An 18,762-nucleotide genomic window follows, 5' to 3' on the forward strand; every position below is an offset into this window, starting at 1 on the left:
TTGGTTGTTTATTAGTCACAGGAAAGGGAAAGACAGTGAAGACTCCAAAATCTACAGTACCCCTACTGGATGAGAAGGAAAGTACTTTAACAATTATATCCTGCAGAGAGCACAGAGAAAGGTTTTTCAACCTGCATTCTGGAAGGGGATAAAAATCAATCAATCACACAAAAAAAATCACATACTGTATGATTCTATTTCTAAGAAATAGAAAGAATAAGCAAATGCATAAAACATTAATTCAAGGCTACCTGGGAGTGGAATGGGGAAAATGTGCAATAGTTGTTAATGAGCTTTTCAGGTAAATGAGTATCTTCTAAAATGGACTGTATTTAATAGCTTTATATTTCTTTCTAAGTATACTAAAACTATTGAATTATATAGTTTAAATGTATAAACTTTAACAGTATATCAATTATAAAGTAGAAAAGTATTTGCTTTTAAATAAAAATCCATAATGTGAAGTCTTAAAGGACTAAACTCGAAGGAGTTCAGCCAAAGAATGAAGCAAAAATGAATATATTCTTGGTTTTTAAGCTAATAACAAAGAGGAGAGCAAAGCCACAAGAGCTTGACTGCAGGATGTGGGCTTGCTGGTTAGTAGGCAGGGCCTTGGCCAGTAATTAATAGGCAACTCCAGCCCACAAGTTCCAGAAATGAATAACCAGAAGCTTTTAATAAAGAACTGCACATTTTCATTAAACAATCTTTGATATGTGGGTTTGCTTTTCTTTCCCCAGAAGGGCTGTCATCATCACAGCCCAAGATACTACCTCTTCCTGTCCATGATTTATCAACTCTTATATGCCAACATCAATCACTCTGCTTCAGCCATTAGCTTCTTAATCTCCAGATCCTGCTGACCTTGGAAAAATATCCAATCAGGTGACAGCCAGTGTTGTCCGCTTCAGTCATAACATAGAACAGGAAAGGCTCCACATCATAATATAAAGTCTTATGGTCCAGAAAAAGCTTGGCCAACAGGCACAGGTTTTGGCAGTAGATCTAGAAGCAGAGCAAAGAGTTCATGTGTGGGTCAGTGATTTCTAAGCTTATCAGATAAAGGACTAAAATTAAAAATCACACTATTATTGTTGATGAAACAGAAATGATCTTTTTTGGCCAAAAGAAGAATTTTTATTATCTTTACAAGGCGAAGAGCAAACAAATCCATCATACTTTCTACCTTGTTTTTTTTGCCATCCACTTCAAAGACGGAAATTGAGCCTTTGCGATAGATCTCATCACCAGGTGGGTGTTTCCACACACACTTAGCCTGCAAGAAAAGGAATTCACATCAAGGAAAACAAACGTCACATCAAGGAAAACAAATCTTCCCAGGAAGACTGCAGCTCAACAGGTACAAGAAATCACAGAGGAAATTCAATTAGGGACAACTGGCCATACGTGACAATGGACAGCAAAGCAAAACAGATTATTTTTCCAGTAAAACAAAGTCTCTGAAGTCACTGCAATATATTTATGGCAATGGTACAGCAGTTTGGAACACCTTTTCTGGATTATATTCTGGCCCTATTTCAGCCCAGGGGATTAAAACCATCCACTACGTAAAAGCTAGATAAACAAAAATATCCCTGCTTATTATAAAATGCCTCCCGCCAACAGGAAATTCTTAAGCAGCTTATTTCCAGCAGCTTAGAGCTGCTAAGTACTTTACTCCCGCCTTTACCAGTAACTTCTTATTACTATGCCTCACCACTGTGGTCTTTTTTCAGATTAGGGGAAAAAAAAATAATGATAAAAAGGACACCCCTTCCACCTCTTCTACGTAACAAAAGTTCTTTCTTTGTTATATAAAGAAATAAGAATAAGTTATTTTTGGGACTTTAGAAAGGTTCCGACTGAACAACCTGATTGAAGGAGGTTGAGGTGAATGAACATTTGGCCACAAGGGGGCATCCCTTCTCCTCACTCTCACTTGTTATCCAGTCAACCACTGCAGTTAACAGAATTTCTGAAATTTTATAAAATGTATTTTAAAATAACACTTAAAATGCAACATTTTCTAAAAAACAAATTTTTCTACTTTTTTTGTCAACTTGAGACTTGCGTTCTAATTTGTCACACACAAACTGAAACATTAACTGGAATTTCATCAAAAAATGCTCCCCTATCTCTACCCCTTTTCCAATAACCAAAGCAATGTTAGAAAGCCACTTCAAACAAACTTCACTTTTGTCCACATCAGAGGCAATGGGAACTGTTAAGAGACAGGAATTAAAAAATATTTGTAGCAGGGAGAAAATTACAATAATGAACGAATGGGAATCCAAAGTCTCTGTAAATTTTCATTAAAAGTAATAATAATAAAAAAAATTTTAAAAAATTTGTAGTTTCTCAAACTCCACTTATGTAATTTATAAAAACAGAAGTCAATCTTCAATTATTCCAAATGTTCATCTGCTCTGCAGATCATCTAGACCCCACTGTTCTGCCATCCACCACTTCCTGCCCTTTATGGCTATCTCACTGGTTAGAGTCACTGCACTCAACAAATAGGAAGAGAAAGACTTGAAGTGAGCAGTCTTACAGTCTCACAGCAAAGCAAGAGTTAGTTTAACGCTAGAGACTACAGTCAGTGTCCAGGTCTTCCCCAGCTCCTGGGTCTCTGTCTCTACAAGTCCTTGACCATCATCTTCACACCCCAACACAAGTGTGCAGGAGCCTGGGCCACAAAACCATCAGCAGTGTGTTCCAGAGGTGAGAAAACAGAAAAGCAGTATCATCAAAAAGAGACTATGAAAATGAGAGAAGGAACACCTTTAGTGGCCTAATGATAAGGAGCTGCATTGTCAACCCAAAGGCACATGGTTTGAATACACCAGCTGCTCTATGTGATTAAAATATGCAATCTTTGCTACAACTAAACAAGATAATGATCCCGAATAATTACCAGTCTCGTCAGCTCTAGTTTACCAACTAGGCAGCAGCCACCTCTAAGAACAGAGAAAGAGAGGCGTGGCCCTGAACCAACAGACAGGCCTACACCCAAATGTCAGCAGGAAGTAGCCAGAAAGATATCATTGTCTGACTCCCTGAAGAAACAGGGCTGAATACCTCTTGGGGGAAACATTAAGGGCTAGAAATGCTACCTGGTATTTCTCATTCTCACAGAAGAGGGCTTGAGTCTCCCAGGAACCGGGAAGGAATTACACTCGTGTGAATGCAATATTATTTCTGGCAGCAGCCAAAAGGTAGTTTACACTAAAAGACCTTAGCCCATGTGGGGTTGCTCTCTTTTACTCTTTCCTAGTGACAACATGCTGTAAGGTCCGGTTTCAGCCCTGTCTTTCCAGGGATTCTTTCTCCTTCTTCCCTCTTCTTTTTTCACTTTAACTCTTCTGTACAGCCCAGCTTACACTAGGATGCCTCTGTCTTCTTGCCTTAATAAACCTTCCTCATTTGTTTTGTTTTAAAAAAGCACTCAAAACCAACCAAACAAGCAAGCACCAAAACCAACCAACACCAAACAAACAAGAGACGTAATTTCCTCTAGTGCAATTTACCATCTCTAAAAACTCACTGTGGGGGGGGGGGAGTGTCCAACTAAGCATCACACTACAACACTATGACAGAAATCACAAGAAACCTGTGATATCGATGCTCAGTGACTTTATTCCTTCTCCATGTTGGAAATTTTCTTTAAGATGGGAAAAATAAAACTATTTAAAGTCATAAAACTTCTATGAAACACCTCTCTCTCTGTTATTTTTAATAAGAAGAATGCTCAGAAGCCAGAAAGCGCTAAACAACTCAAAAGGAGGAAGGCACATCTGTGATGTGGAAGGTACCAAAGGTTCTACTTTGCTCACTTATTAAATTCTCACAAGCTGATATTCTGAGTAATCATTCAACTCACACTTACTGGACATTCATTGTCCAGCTAGTTGAAAGGGACACAAATAGAAGACATGCTGTTTCCCATCAAATGAAGTCTAATGTGGGGCACACAGAAACTAAAGAACTGGAGTAAAGAATGCAGGGTGCCTTGGCAGCACAGTGGTTTAAGTATTGGGCTAGAAATGGAAAGAGTCCCAACACATCAGCCACTCCACAGAAGATGGAGCTGTTTCTATAGATTTACAGCCTCGGGAACCCAATGGGGCTAGAAGGAGTGATGATGAAGAGAAGAGAGATTCACATAACAGAATGTGACCTAGGAACACTGGTCCCTTTGAGAACCACCCAGCACCAGCAAAAGGTACAGATTATGGAACTCCACCAGGAAGTAAGACTTTTTCCTGGCCTTCTTCCCATCTGTGGAGCACCTAGAGCTGCCTGGAAAGGTATCTCCAGGCAAACCTAGAGATACCATCATGACCACGCCATCACAGAAGGACAGCTTACCATGTGTCGGCGGAGAATAGTTTGGCTCTTCATGTATTTTAAACAGAATTCACACATATAGAGGCGTCCCAGCCGTGCGTATTCTTCAGGATAGGGAGAATGGTACCAAGTGTCAAGCTCATAGCGGCCAAAAGCAATTGTCTTAATCATGTTGCTCCCCTCTGTGATTTGACCTTGAAGTCTTAACTTCTCCTATTGCCAAAAAGAACCAAAAGTTCAAGAAATTATTATCTTTGCTTTTAAAGTTTTGTACTCTGCTCTCACGTGTGACACTATGCTACACTATGAATACATCAGACTTAGTATGTTCTAACAAATCATTGGTGGTTAATGGTAAAGAAGTGTACTGCTAAGGCAAAGGTAATGGTTCAACTCCACTAGCTGCTTTGTGGGAGAAAGATGGGAACTGCCTCTGAAAAACCCGCTGGTAGGTCAGTTATTCTGAATTAGTTCTGACTCGGTGGTACATCACCACTGTGACAACAACATGCATAGTGTGTGCTAAAACAGTGACTCTAACGGTAGGCTCTGGTATGTCAGAGATGGTGAGGACGGGCAGGATTCAGATCCTTTAATAACGAAATGACCTCTCCAGGCATGAGTCATCACTCACGCTAATACAAAACTTAGCAACACTGTCCAGAGCAAGTATCTCTGACACGTTTTAGTGTAAACCAGCCATACAGCCAGCAAACTGGTAGTTGTTGAATATTAAGCAGAATGTGAAATCATACAGCCCATATCAAATTCAGAGAAACATCCATAAATGATAATTCTTGAGTTTCAGCCACCTAGCATTATGCACCTACAGAATTAACATCTATGTTTATCATAAGAGTACGGAATGAGGTTTGCAGAGTGGATTATATTTGGGGTGGGGTTGGGTGTGTGTGTGGGGGGGAGGACTGTGTACCAGTGAAGGAGTTTTTGTTTTGCTTTTCAGGGAGAGGAGCGAAGGGGAAGGGGGTGGGTGGGCAGGGAGAAAAGTGAAACAATGAATGAATGGAATTCCAAAATCTCTGTAGATGTTCACTGACATAAAAAAAAAGTACTTTCTGTAAATGTAATAAAGTTCTATCCTTTTCTGTCTTTAAATACTTGGCTATCACTTGAAATGTATTGATTCCAATTAAAAAAAAATTTTCATTTAAAAAGGAAAAAAAAGGTAAACCAGCACCTAAAACCAGCTTGTAGTATGATCCATTTACCCTTCTATGCCCTATCAACCAGCCTACATAGCTTTATCTGACTCCCTATTGCCTCCTTTAACACCTATTGTGCATCTCCCCTTTCTGTGATATGTGCATATCCTAGAGTCAGATAAGATGAATACATGAGGCTGTCACTCATATCAAAGGGTCTTTTTATCTAACAAGCCAGAAAACCCAAAGTATGGACAACCCACTTCTCTTGTCACTGTAATGTAAACAGAATTTCAATAGTATAATTTGTAGAACTCTTTCTGTAAAATATAGCCTTGGGGCTTGCTGGCAGTCGAGTCTCCTACTCTACTACTGCTATCTTTTTCCTTATTTTACGGAATGTCGGAATAAACTATCTTGTCAGGAATTTTAGTAACTGGAGTGGTTACTGGTTTTTTACCCTAAAACAAACGTAACTTCTCTGCTTAATTCCATGCTCAGGGCCTCATCTCTTACAGCAAAACAAGTCCTTGGTGAAGTTTTGCATTTATCAGTCCCAACCAGGGCAAATTATAAAGGTCATCTACCATAAATACAAACTCCCCAGAAAAGACCTTCTTCTAGCATGGTAATTTTTTCTTATTCTTCCAAGTTTTCAATTACATCAAAGAATTTAATGAAATAGCAAGGCGTTGGAAACAACCTAAGTGCCCATCAACAAACAAATGGCTAGAGAAGCTGTGGTATATTCGCACAATGGAATACTATGCTGCATTAAAAAACAAGGAACTCATGCAATATTATTCAAAATGGTTGACTCTGGAGAACATTATGCTGAGTGAAATGTCCCAGTCACAAAGGGACAAATATTGCATGGTGCCACTGTTGTAGAATGGGACTGTCCTTGGGGTTGGGGAGAGACTGAGGTAAGATGGGTTCAATAATATGCTGCTCTAAAACAGAGAAGGGAGAAAACTGTTTAAAAGAGATATGTGATTAGGTATTTCTGTCATGACAGGAGTCTAGAGCGATGGCTACATGGTGGAGTGGACCTGGGGGAGGGTTGTAAAATAATGAAAGAATCATTTTTTTTTACTTTTCCAAGAGGGTAATGTCTGGTGGGGGGGAGCCTTGGGAGGGGACAAATCTACAACAATGAATGAATGAAAATCCAAAGCCTCTGTAAATTTTCACTGAAATTAATAACAAATTTAAATTAAAAGAAAAGAATTAAGTTAGAGTAAGGATGGCAATGGAACCACCTTACCTCTGTAACTTGATTTGTGCCACTATTAGAACCTCTACTCAGAATATTATTGCTTTTCAATTTTTGACTCATGCACTTTTAACCTGTTAGTTAAATTTGTATCTTCTAGGCTGCAACACTTCCATGATACATCTTCAAGGATATGAACATGTACAGCTAAGCACAATTGATAACAGTGCATCTAAATTCCAAAATCAATCTCCATAATAGTCTATGTGTTTCCTACTGCCAAGGGGGCCCTTTGGAGTAGTGAGAGAAGACCTTCACCCTGAAACCCACAGCGTCCCTTTTCAGCAGGAAGTAGCTAAGAGAATACACCATCCCCTTTTCCTTATGAATCAGGGTGAAGTCTCTCTCAGGGAGGAGTGATAGGGAATGGCAAGGGACACACTGACAAAGGAGATTAATCAGAACTGGCTTTGACAAGCACTGTGGCAATTGGACAATTAAAACAGACATTGGGGGAGGGGAAAGAAGAACGAACTGGGGAGGAGGGTGGAGAAAACAGTGCAACAATGAATGAATGAAAACCCAAAATCTCTGTAAATGTTCATTAAAATTAATAAAATTTAATAATTAAAAAAAATAATTTAATGAGGTATCTGATAATATATTTTTAAAAAAATTCAGAGAAAGAGAGGCAATACATTGTTTAAAATTGGGTTTTCCTGAACACAATCTGTTAAAAAGTAAACTCAAGTCACCAGAATTTTCTTTAAATAAATGAAGCATCTGGCAATTTCCTCCCCCCTCAATTATGTTTGTTATTTTTATAATGATAAATATATTAAAGAGCTATGAGGAAGCATGAAAAAGGAATATTCCTATAGAATTGACAACAGAGATGGGATATATTCAATCTGAAGGCTCTCAGAATTGCAAATACCCAACTGAGACAAAGGGGCACCTCTAGCCTTACCACTCTATGAACTTGGAGAAACAATGAAAAGTTAATATACTCAGGTCTTTCGTTCACAGGGTTGCTATAAGTCTTCTACAACTCAACGGCACTTAACAACCACCACCACAACCACCACCACTGTCTCAAACCAAACAGGTCCTCCAAGGAGCTGAGGGGAGGGGCAGGGGAAACATTAAGAAATAAGGGAGGGAGGAAGGTGGCTAGTTTTAAATATGAACAGGAAAAACTGCCTTAAAAGGGGGACAGTTGGGGGAAGGGGACATTCAGGGTACATTTAATTAACTCCTAGTCATTTTTCTTGGCACTTCTAAGTGCTTTTCACAAGTGGCTCACAGCGTGAAGGTTTTAATACTCACCAAATCCTCTGAAGCACGAGCTTGGGCTCTTCGGAAAAGGTCCAAATCATACTCGCTTGTCAGGTTTTCCAAGAGAGGTTCCCGAGTGTTCCCGTAGGTCTGCCTGTGTTCCTAGGAAAATATCCAGAGGGTGATAACTCTCCACTTCTAAGACTTCACCTAGTTCACACCAGTCCATGCCAACTAGAGGTCTGAGCACAATCCTAAACAATTTAGGGCTTGCTAACAGGCTTTACAGATTGAGTAAAAGACACAGTTTTTATCAGGTAAGTGTCAGAGACACTCACTATCTAGTTCCACTGAACCTAAAGCAGAAATGCTCCCATAACTTCTCAAAGAACTTCTGTTTCTCTATCCCTAAACGGGTATCCCAAGATCAGTGCTGTAAGACTCAACTTCCCTTCCTGGAAACGTGTGAAAGTACAACACATCCAGAGGCCCAAGGAATTCTTTGAATTCTGAGCTCTGGAAAAAATGTTGGAAGATACTCTTTTAAAAATACAGAATTTCTACGCCTTAGAGGCAGGTTACAGATTGAAAACCTCCCTTAGAGGCAGGTTACAGATTGAAAACCTCCAGGTAGGTAGGGACAGGTGGCACAGGCAATTTTTGATGAACTTGCATTAAAACTGCTTTGGCCACCATCACACTGCTGGCCTGTTACAACCTCACTTTAAGTTCAAGTGCACAAGAAAAACAAGCTAGCTTTTAAAAAAACATTTTCACTAAATATTAAGAGGAGGAAAAGTTTACATAAAACTAGAAATTTAAAAACAGTATCATTTTTAAACACGTTTCAAATCTTACCATGACCAGCAGTCACTCCAAGAACCTTATTCCAGAAGGGGAAAAACATCCCTTTTAAGCCTTAGAGTCTAGCCCTTCCCACTTAGTTCCAGACTACACCTTCCAATCAGAGAATGTGAGATAAATGGCTGTTAAGTGCAGTGGATGGCTCATCCCAGGAAGAACATTACAGATTTCACACATATATTAGCATGTGAAGAAACCATCACCAGCACCATTCACATGCGCCATTAGGGATTGAATTATTTTTAAATTAGGGCTCCCAGCAAGATCTGGGCTCTTGGTATGGGTTCTTTGTATCTTATTCTTTCTAGTTTCTGAAAACTTTAAAAGGTGTGATGCAGCATTATTCTTTTTACAGGAAGTTAAAAGTTACATTTAGTAGGTTACTATATAATCTGCCCCATATAACTGGAAAGTAGCTGTAAATTAAAAATATCAGGGGCTTTCACTCAGACACTTGTTTATGTCTCTAAGACTCAGATTTCCCATCTATAAGGCAGGTATAAATAAATATACCATTTATCATATGGAGTTTTTTTCTAAAAGGTGACAGTATATTTTGCACACTCAAAACCATCAGTACACAAGATTTCAATCAACAGTTATGACCAAATTATTGTATTATTACATTCTACCCAACTTAGAGATAAAAACATTAAATCAAATAGGGCAAACTACACAACTTTTCCCAGTACTTGTATTTACATTTATATCGTAATAATCAAACTCAACAAAATCTGGTGCGGGTTTTAGCTACACATTTACCTTACCCGTCCCAACATCCTTATCTCTTTTACACACACAGTTATATCATGAAGACTATCATATCAAAGATAATGGCAACTGACAAGAGTTAGCACAGTTTGGCATACTTTTATTTCAGTGAAACTAAGCTTTAAGTACCACAGACCATACATTTCATACCTAATGTCTAATGAGCAAACACTGCAATTCTACAGGACGTAGTGAGGAAATCACATCAAAAAAGACTGGCAAAACACAATACAAAATGTTACTAGTGATTTATACGTACAGGACAATTTTGCTAACTCCAATGGTAAGTTATTCATTAATATATTTAAGAAAACTAATCTCTAGCCAAGAAATGTCATTTCATGCAAAAAAATATTAACAACCCACGATACGGAAATAAAGCTACTTTACAAAAAAGAAAAGACTTTAGGCAAAAGGAGAGAATTTTAAGATATTTAAGATCCAAATCATATAAATAAAGTATTTATGTACATGTTATTGTTGTTATGTGCCATCGAGTTGCACAGCGACCCTTTGTACAGGAGCCCTAAATGGCGCTCTATTCTGTGCCAACCTCGCCATCTCAAACACTCATTCCCACCACTCCACTCACAGAATCAATCTATCTCAACAAGGGTCTTTCTCATATAAAAAGCTAAAAGAATTAATGCCAAAACTGTGGCATAAATTATTCCTGCTACCTCTGGTTATCTTTAGGTGGTAGAATTATTTTTACTGTATACTTTTTAACAACTGTTCTAGATTTTCAATTAGAAACATACAGTACTTTTATGATCAGAAAGAAATACTTTAAAAAAATCTAATAATCTAGGATATCACCTAATTCATGCTTTTATCATGCAGGAATTTTCTTTCCCCATTATAATACAAACCTACTGCTTGATGTGAATGTTTCTTTCCTTATGCAGAAGTCTCTTTTGTCATGGAATTTGTTCGACTGGGCAAATTTAACCATTTAAATTTATACTAAGGTTTACAAACAAGGGTTGTCTCCCCTCTCCCCAATTGAAATGAATTGCAATTTCTTTTTCAAAGACATCTGTTTTCTCACTTAACATCCTAGTTTAGGTGGGGATTACTGTTAAACTACTATTTAAACATTTCAACTTTAACCGCCAGAAAATTCTTGCATTTTGCAAGAGAGAGCATTGATATGACATGCAACAACATATGCAGATACATAAGTACATGTCATGAAAACTGAAGAATAAAAATACACTTCCATAATTACTTCCTGAGTTATTCTCTTTAGCGTGCTACACTGCTAACAGAAAAACCTCAGGTCTCTCCATCAGCTGTTCCATGGGAGAAAGATGGGTAGTTGCTTCCCTTTAAGACTAACAGGCTTGGAAATCCAGTGGAAGTTGATATGAGTCAGAAACAGATTGATGACTCTGTGTGTGTGTGTACAAAAAAAAATTAGCAAAGACTAAGCGTTAAAACCCTTCTCTCTCTTAAAAAAAAACAAAACAAAACTTCTCTCCTTCTCTGCTTTAGACTATATCATGACATTGGTATAACTATTAAAGTTATTGATTTTTTGTAAAAAAAAAAGAGCATTGGTAAATTCAAGTTAATTACCTATTTTTACTTTGACTCACCATGTATTTCTCTTTCTGTTCCTTGCTTAGCCCAGAATTTCTTTTCTTCCTGAGTTCAGCCACTTTTTCTTTGTATCGTAGTTGTCTCTCTGTTGGTGCCTTTTTTTTAAAAAAAAAACAAAAAACAAAAACACAACAAAGTAGAAAACTAACTGTAAAGTCAAGATTCAAGATACACACACACAGAACAATAAAGGAAAATAAAAATCAGGAGAAAAATGTCAGTCCATACCAGATTTGTTAAGAACCACCCTCTGAGTATTATGACAATTTAAAAATTTCAAATTTAATTCAAATTCATTATCCAGAATATTCACCTTACTGAAAGTTAATATGGGTTTGGGAACAAACTTATTTTGAAACTAACCTAAACAGACATAAATTATTAAGGATGGAAGTCTCCACTAAAGCAACAATAAAATTAAGCCTAACTACAAAAATAGCCACATAAGTGCATATGTGACAAGGATTAAACTAAGATTTTTAGCAAATTACAATGGGAATACAAGGGGGAAAAATACATCAATGATGGGAAAAGATTTGGGAAAGCATTCTTAAAAGAGTTGAGAGGCGCACAATGCCTTGATAAGGATAAATAGAATTGCTTCTTTTTGAAGTGAGAGAGTTCTAAGCAGAAAAGATTAAAGACAACAGGCACAGAAGGAAAAATAAGGAATTAAGTGCAATCAATGCAGCAGAGAATGTCCAAAGAGGTAGAGGGAGGATAAAGACCAAGGGTCATCCTGGAAACCAAGTGAAGATGAAAGCAGAAGAGAAGTGGCAGAGTCCACAAGTGACAAATGCTCAAGTCACAGGTAAGCCTGGGAATATGCCAAAAGAGTGAAGCATCTGAGGTCAAACTATAATAAGTTAAAAAAGACAAATGCAAAACGAGGAAACAGAGCACAAGTAGAATCTTTCGTATAATCGAGAATATTTTAGTATTATTAATGGCAGCATTAATTCCTTCATTTATTAAGTAGAGACACGTGTTTGTCTCGTGAAAATTTACTATCTGAAAAGTAAGAATGATTCAGAGTTTATGACTGCAAGGTCAGCTATTGAGCCAGACCACAGGAAACAATAGGCATGGATATGCCTAAAGACAGTGAGGAAGCAAAGAAGAGTCAAGTCTGGGGTCTCAAGCTGAATGGCCAGCACTTTAACAAGGCCCATACCTGGTGCCTGGTTGCATGCCTGTTGTTGTCATCTTGCCTGTGGGACAGCATCCTTTCTTCTATCTGCTTATCCCGGCTCTGTGCTCTCACCTGCAACCATCAACAACGTCAATAAATCCACCTTCTTCTAAGACTACATTTATTTAAAGCATAGGAACACAACAAGCCTCTGAATGTTTGTACTTTCACTTTCAAAGGGTTTTCAAGATTATCAAAATCTCTGTATTAAAAAGAAAGATATGCCAAGTTTTATAGTCTGTTTTCTCTGAGAACCAGAGACATGAAACGATTACAAATGACGCTAAAGCTAAAATTTTAAGTAAATCTGATAACTAAACCTAGACGCTGTCCCCAGGATTAAGAACGGGAGAAAGTGCAGAAAGAGAATTGAAGAAGTGCAAAGAAAAGGTTAGAAAACCAGAATTCATATCTATATGGACACTAATTCCGTGAATCTTAGACAAATCATATTCGCTCTCCAAAGTTTCAATTTGGTCATCTATGAAGGACTGATAAATCCAATGGCTTATCCAACTTCTCCAGTAAGACTAGGTGATCATTTCTCCACAAATCTACTTTGTCACAGACCTTGCCTGTACCCATAGCAGCAATACTACCTATAGTGAGTCAAGTAAAAAAAACCACCACAATCTCATCCCTCATTCTCTTTTCTTCCTATACCTCTGCTCAAATCCAACAGTGAATTTAGTAGGCTACATCTCCTACAAAACACAGCCTGAATTCTTAAATCCACTGATAAACTCCGAATCCATGCCACCCTCTCTGAGGAACTTTCCATCTAGTCTACCCTAGGTCAACTCCTGCAGCGAATTAAGAAAAAGCCAACCCTGTAAGGTCCTTCATGGACACTCAGGGCCTTTATCTACTTAGCTCTCTCTTCCCTTAGATCTTGACACAACTGCTGTCCATCATCATCATCATCCATATCCCATATCAAATCCTCAGGAAAGTCTTCTATCAGCAGAAAGCACGGCTGCACTCCCCTCTAGGAACACTCTTTAGGCCTCTACTTTTTCAGCTCCTGCTCCTCATACCATTTATCACTAAATGAAGTTTTTACTTATTCACTCCTATTTTTCTAAGTTTTTCACCCCTACAAGAAAGTATGCTCCTTGAAGGCAGTCTTTATATCTTAATCACTTTATGTTCACATAGCTGTTTGCCGTGTTCCACACGGACATACACAGGAATCAAATGGATCACCTATTAAATATCACCAATCTCAAAGTTTTACTGAGCAGCTCAGAGTAAGCAGGTATATGCAAGCACTTTTTTTAGCATGAAGGACTTTGTCTAATATTTGATTTGAGGTTCTCAATTTAATAAAAATAAATCTTTTTTCATAAATTTTTCAGTTCCTACAAGTGTAAATTCCAGTATTAAAGATAGCTTATATTGAGGCTGGTTCCCCTTGCAAAGAAGAGGGAAGAAAAAAAGAGGAGGGGAAAAAAATATCTAGGATCCAAATGTTCTTCCTTCAGAATTTCCTTCTAAACAAATAAAAAAACCAAAACAACCCTAGGTAACATATTCATATTGCCATAAGCTATGATTTTTAAGTTAAATACCTTAGGAAGATGTTTCTGTAAAACCATCTACAGCATGAGATATTTCTATCTGAAGACAAATGGCAGAAGAGAGCTTGGGGGAAAAAAAGGATGTTGGGATATACAGAGGAAGGGGCATCTAAAGCCTCACACGCCTGTGACACAGCTACTCCTGTTCTGACTTGGTTCCAAAATAGACAGATAATGGGAAGAGTCACTACTTATGGGAAGAGCCACTACTTATTCTTACACAGTACAAGGCATTGCTTTGCTTATATAAAAAGACTTGAAATAAAGAAAAATAGCAGTTCTTGACCTTAAAATCTATACCAGATAGACAGTATACTACTTTCCTCGAAGACTGAACACAATAAAGAAGTTTTCTTCCTGGTGTTCCAGTTGTAAATAAGACAACAAATTGCTGAATCAGAGAGATTAATGTTAGCTATTGTGTGCCATCTAGCCAATTCCAATTCACACCCTTTAGGATAAACCAGAATGGCACCACAGCGTTTCTTGGACTGTAATCTTTATAGGAAGCAATCTTTTCTACACCACAGTGCCACTGGTGGGATCAAATGCTGACCTTTCAGTCAGCAAGCAGCCTGGCATTTAAAATAACTGCACCACACATTCTCCCTCATTGCTGTTGAGCTGAAAGTGACTCCCAGTTGACCCCTGTTGGGTTTCTGAGACTGTAAATCACAGAAGGAGTCTGCCCAACTTTCTCCCTTGGAGCCACTTGTGGATTCCAATTGCCACAGTGTCACAGTCTTTGAGTTAGTATTGCAACTCCCAGTAGACAACAGCCCTAGTGGTTTAGGACTACAGAGAAATCGAATTTTCTCAGAATGGAACTGGCTCAGACAGATATAATCCCATGATTCTGAAGTCATTACCAAAACAACACGAAAGCAGCTTGGATAACCTGCCCATATCCAAGCAATCTATTGAATCCCTTTTCCTGTTTCTTCATAATTTGTTCTTTGCTCTGATCCTTGACAGGCACAGCAATCCAAACACCATGTTAAATAAAGGGTCTTAAACTCTACTCCTAAGTATTTTATCCCAAAACCCCAAACACAATTTTAGGAGCAGCATTTTCAAGAATTCCAAAGAAGAATTAGTCAAGAGTAGGTATGACTGAAAATAACAAGGGAAAAAGGGCTCAGGAGATATAGGCAGAAAAGAAGAAAAATTAGTAAGCAGCAATAGGACTTCAGAGATGGAGAAGAAGAGAACTCTGCACACAAATACTGAGATCACATATTTATGTGTATTACTCAGTAGATGAAGCGCCAACAATTTTTGAAGTCAATGAAAAATCATAATGCACCAGAGGTTAAAGTTCTGCATGTTCTACAATTAATCTTGTCAATTTTTTGAAAGCATTCATTACTTAAGTCTTTAACTTGTTTAATGTTTTATGTTTTAAAAAAATTTCTTCCACTAAAATGTAAGTGTAAAGATCTTGCCCATTTTGTCTCTCCAGTGTCTGGCACAGTTAGCACAGTGTCTGGTATATGGTAAGCACTCAGAAAGTGTTTGTTGAGTAAATGAGAAGAACCAGAATTACCTTGCACTCATCAGCTGAGAGATTATGATACAGTGGACATCCTGAGATGGAGAAATGTCTCTCATGTTTCCCTGTAAGGTGTCCTGTTAAAAAATGAAAACAGAATGAATCTCAAACTATCTGACAGTATAACAATCAACTCATAGCTGACCCTGTTGATTTTCTGAGGCTGTAATCTCTTGAAAATAGAATGACCATCTTTTTCCCAAGGAGCAACTAGTGGATTTGAACCAATGTCCTTTTGGTTAGCAGAACAACATGCAACATACCATGAGATCAAAACAGGGGCATTCTGTTTTATTGGAATTACATTCTGTTTTGCTAAATTATTTAATGAGCCATATATACACCAACATGTGTATTATCTACCAAGCAATGCTATCCATTCCAAAAATTTCTTTCAAGGATCAACAGAAACTTCTGAAAGAAGAAAATTATCTTTTTACTGTAAAAGTAAATTATTTTGAACTAGATTAAACATAAATGTTTTTGGAAGGAAAACTTGATTTAGGTTTCCTTTACTACAGAATTTTTAACCAAGTTATTAGCACAATTTTCCCTGAAAATATAAAAATATTAAGAATGACAATACTGTTAAATGTAGTAGAGTTGATAACCAACTTCATGGTGAATCCAAGTGTGTCAGTGTAAACTGTGTTACAGAAGGTTTTCAAGGCCTTTTAGAAAGACATCACCAGGTGTGTCTTTTGAGGCACCTCTCAGGTAAATTCAATCTGCCAATCCAACTGTCAGCTAGGAGTTAAAAACCAATTTGACAGGATTGAGTTTGACATCCAATTATGTTTCTTTTGTACTAATGATAGTTTTCAAGTTAAAAAATGTCATAAAACTGTACATTTATAATTAAGTTACAAAATTAAAAACCAAAAACAAAACCCACTGCCACAGAGCCAATTATAGCAACCCAATGTCAGGTTTCTGAAGCTGTGCTAGTTTCCTTCTAGCAGTGAGGCTCTTAACCATTTGCACCACCTTGGGGGTCCAAGGAATTGCGTAACACTTTCCTATGTGCTGTGGAATTTTTTTGAAAGAACACAGAGAAAAAAGAATGTTTACATATTTACAAACAAGGAGTTTACAAAATTTCCAAACTGAGAGAGATGGTGGACAATGTGTCTGTCTATAAGATAAAAGAGAGCTCAGCGTAATGCAAATCTACAAAAGTTGCTCTTTACCTTCTTTCACAGAAAGATGACAGAAAGGAAATACTGGGATTTAAAAATTTAAACAACATGGTTTCAGTGAAAGCTTCAAAGAGCAAAACCCAAGTATTAGGAAAACGTTAATAAGAACACACAGATAACTTTTTTATATAAGACAGCATTATCCAAAATGCCATTTTTAGCAGTTCATGTAATTTATCTTCGATATAAAAAACTATCACCAAAACACTAGTTTCATCATGTATAAAATATAAAGTGTCATTGAGACAGTGAGTCTTACTTTTAAAGCTACTATTTACTATTTGTATCCGCAACTTTGGAATAAATGATTCATTTTTTTTTAAAAATGACATTGTTTTGTCTAAGGTAAGAAATGGAACAGGATCAAGAACAAATGTGAAAATTCCTGTTTTCTAAACTTTGCCAAGACATTAAAACCAAAAGTCAAAAGAAAATTTTTCTTTGATGCAACAGATATCTATTTTCCTTATGGTCTACTCAGTCAAGGAGCTAAATTCTGGGCATAAATAACACATAAACAGGCACCTATTCTGATCTAATCTCTTTCTATTCACCATAAGTCACTGCTCGAAGCACGCTGGCCCCCCTACTGCTTTCCACACTTGTCATTTGCCCGCTCCAGTTTTGTACTTGCCCTTCCTTCTACCATAATGCTGGCCCGCCTACCTTCTCAAATCACTGTTTCAGGTCTTACTCAAATGACACAATAGAGTGGCTTTCCCTAAAATTAAGAAATTTCCTAACGTCTCAGCATCTCTGCTTCATTTCCTTTTACAGTATTTATCTCCGGTTGATCTTGATATTCACTTGTGTGTATGTGTGTGTGTATATATATACATATATACACACACAAATATATATACACACACAGATACAGAGGTGTAGGGAGGTATGGAGGGGTGTGTGTGTGTGTGTGTGTGTGTGTGTGTGTATTTTAGTTGTTGGTGTTATATACTGTTGAGGCACCAGCAGATTTTAAGAGGCAATAAATCTCAAGGGAAGAAATCGCCTATATTTCTCCCACAGAGTAGCTGATGAATTTGAACCACCTGCCTTTGGGATGGCAGTGCAACTCCTTACTACTAAACTACCAGAGCTCCCTCACACTCATTCACACACTCTCTCTCTCTCACACCCCCCCATTACACACACATACACACACCTCACACACATGTTTAAAAGAAATATTAGGTATTATCTCCATGACAACAGTCCATAATAAGAGGTGCACAGCAAAGTGGACTGGGGGAAGGGGAACTGCAAAAATGAAATAATTTTTTTAAAAAGAAAAACAAACTGGAGGAGGGGGTAGGGTGGAAAACGTGCAACAGTAAACAAATAGAAATAAAAAAAGCTTACTAGCTACCTCTTTACTATCGTATATGATTATTATCTAGTCTTGGTTTTTAACTTTTACACCTCTGTAGGTTAATTTAGGCCCAAAATAATTGTTTTCTAAGAGTTATGATCACTGGATGTCAGGAGAACTTCTTTGCCATAAGATGTGCTTTTTTTTAAACGACAAGGATAACCAGTTTATTCCACTTACCGTCACACGTTGCGACACTCTGAAAGGCACTGCTCTAAATGCTTCCATCCTCACACCACCTTCTGACAGACCACTGTTATTATCTCCCCCCACCCCGCTACAACAGTGGAAACTGAGGCACAGAGAGGTTGCCCAATACTGAAGTTCTGACAACTTCTGCCACCAGAACGCCTTCTGCTTGTTTAGAGTCAACTTTTTTTTTTACCATCTTTTTCTTGTTATGTACCGTTGAAGAATCAGATCTGACTGGCACAGGAGGAGATTGTCCCTCATTCTCCAGCAGAGCACCTGGTGGATTAGAACCGTGCCTTCGGGACTGCAGCACAGCTTCTTTGCCACTAGAGCTCCCTAAGCTGCACTTTGATAGAATGAAAATACCTGAGAAAGTGCTGCCAGGAAAGTATTCAAATCAATACAACACTAGGGAAAACACAGTGCTGACCTGC

The 18,762-nt window shown here is 37.8% G+C and overlaps 1 protein-coding gene across 5 annotated transcripts in view; it reads right to left on the minus strand.

Moving 5' to 3' along the window:
- The window catches only part of KAT7 (K(lysine) acetyltransferase 7), a 33,744-nt gene that overhangs the window by 4,224 nt on the left and 10,758 nt on the right, over positions 1-18,762 (minus strand). For 3 of the 5 annotated variants that reach the window (XM_006889309.1, XM_006889312.1, XM_006889310.1), the window contains 6 exons: positions 15,563-15,645; positions 11,241-11,339; positions 8,056-8,166; positions 4,369-4,560; positions 1,187-1,276; positions 865-1,005 (listed from right to left, as the gene is read on the minus strand). In XM_006889309.1, the coding sequence (XP_006889371.1) occupies positions 865-1,005; positions 1,187-1,276; positions 4,369-4,560; positions 8,056-8,166; positions 11,241-11,339; positions 15,563-15,645 (716 nt within the window). Of the gene's footprint in view, positions 1-864; positions 1,006-1,186; positions 1,277-4,368; positions 4,561-8,055; positions 8,167-11,240; positions 11,340-12,418; positions 12,509-15,562; positions 15,646-18,762 lie in introns of all 5 variants that reach the window. The other 2 variants (XM_006889308.1, XM_006889311.1) reach the window with 1 other exon arrangement.

This window comes from Elephantulus edwardii, unplaced genomic scaffold (assembly GCF_000299155.1).
Source record: "Elephantulus edwardii isolate Elephantulus edwardi_28Jun2011 unplaced genomic scaffold, EleEdw1.0 scaffold00077, whole genome shotgun sequence".
Lineage (NCBI taxonomy): Eukaryota > Metazoa > Chordata > Mammalia > Macroscelidea > Macroscelididae > Elephantulus > Elephantulus edwardii.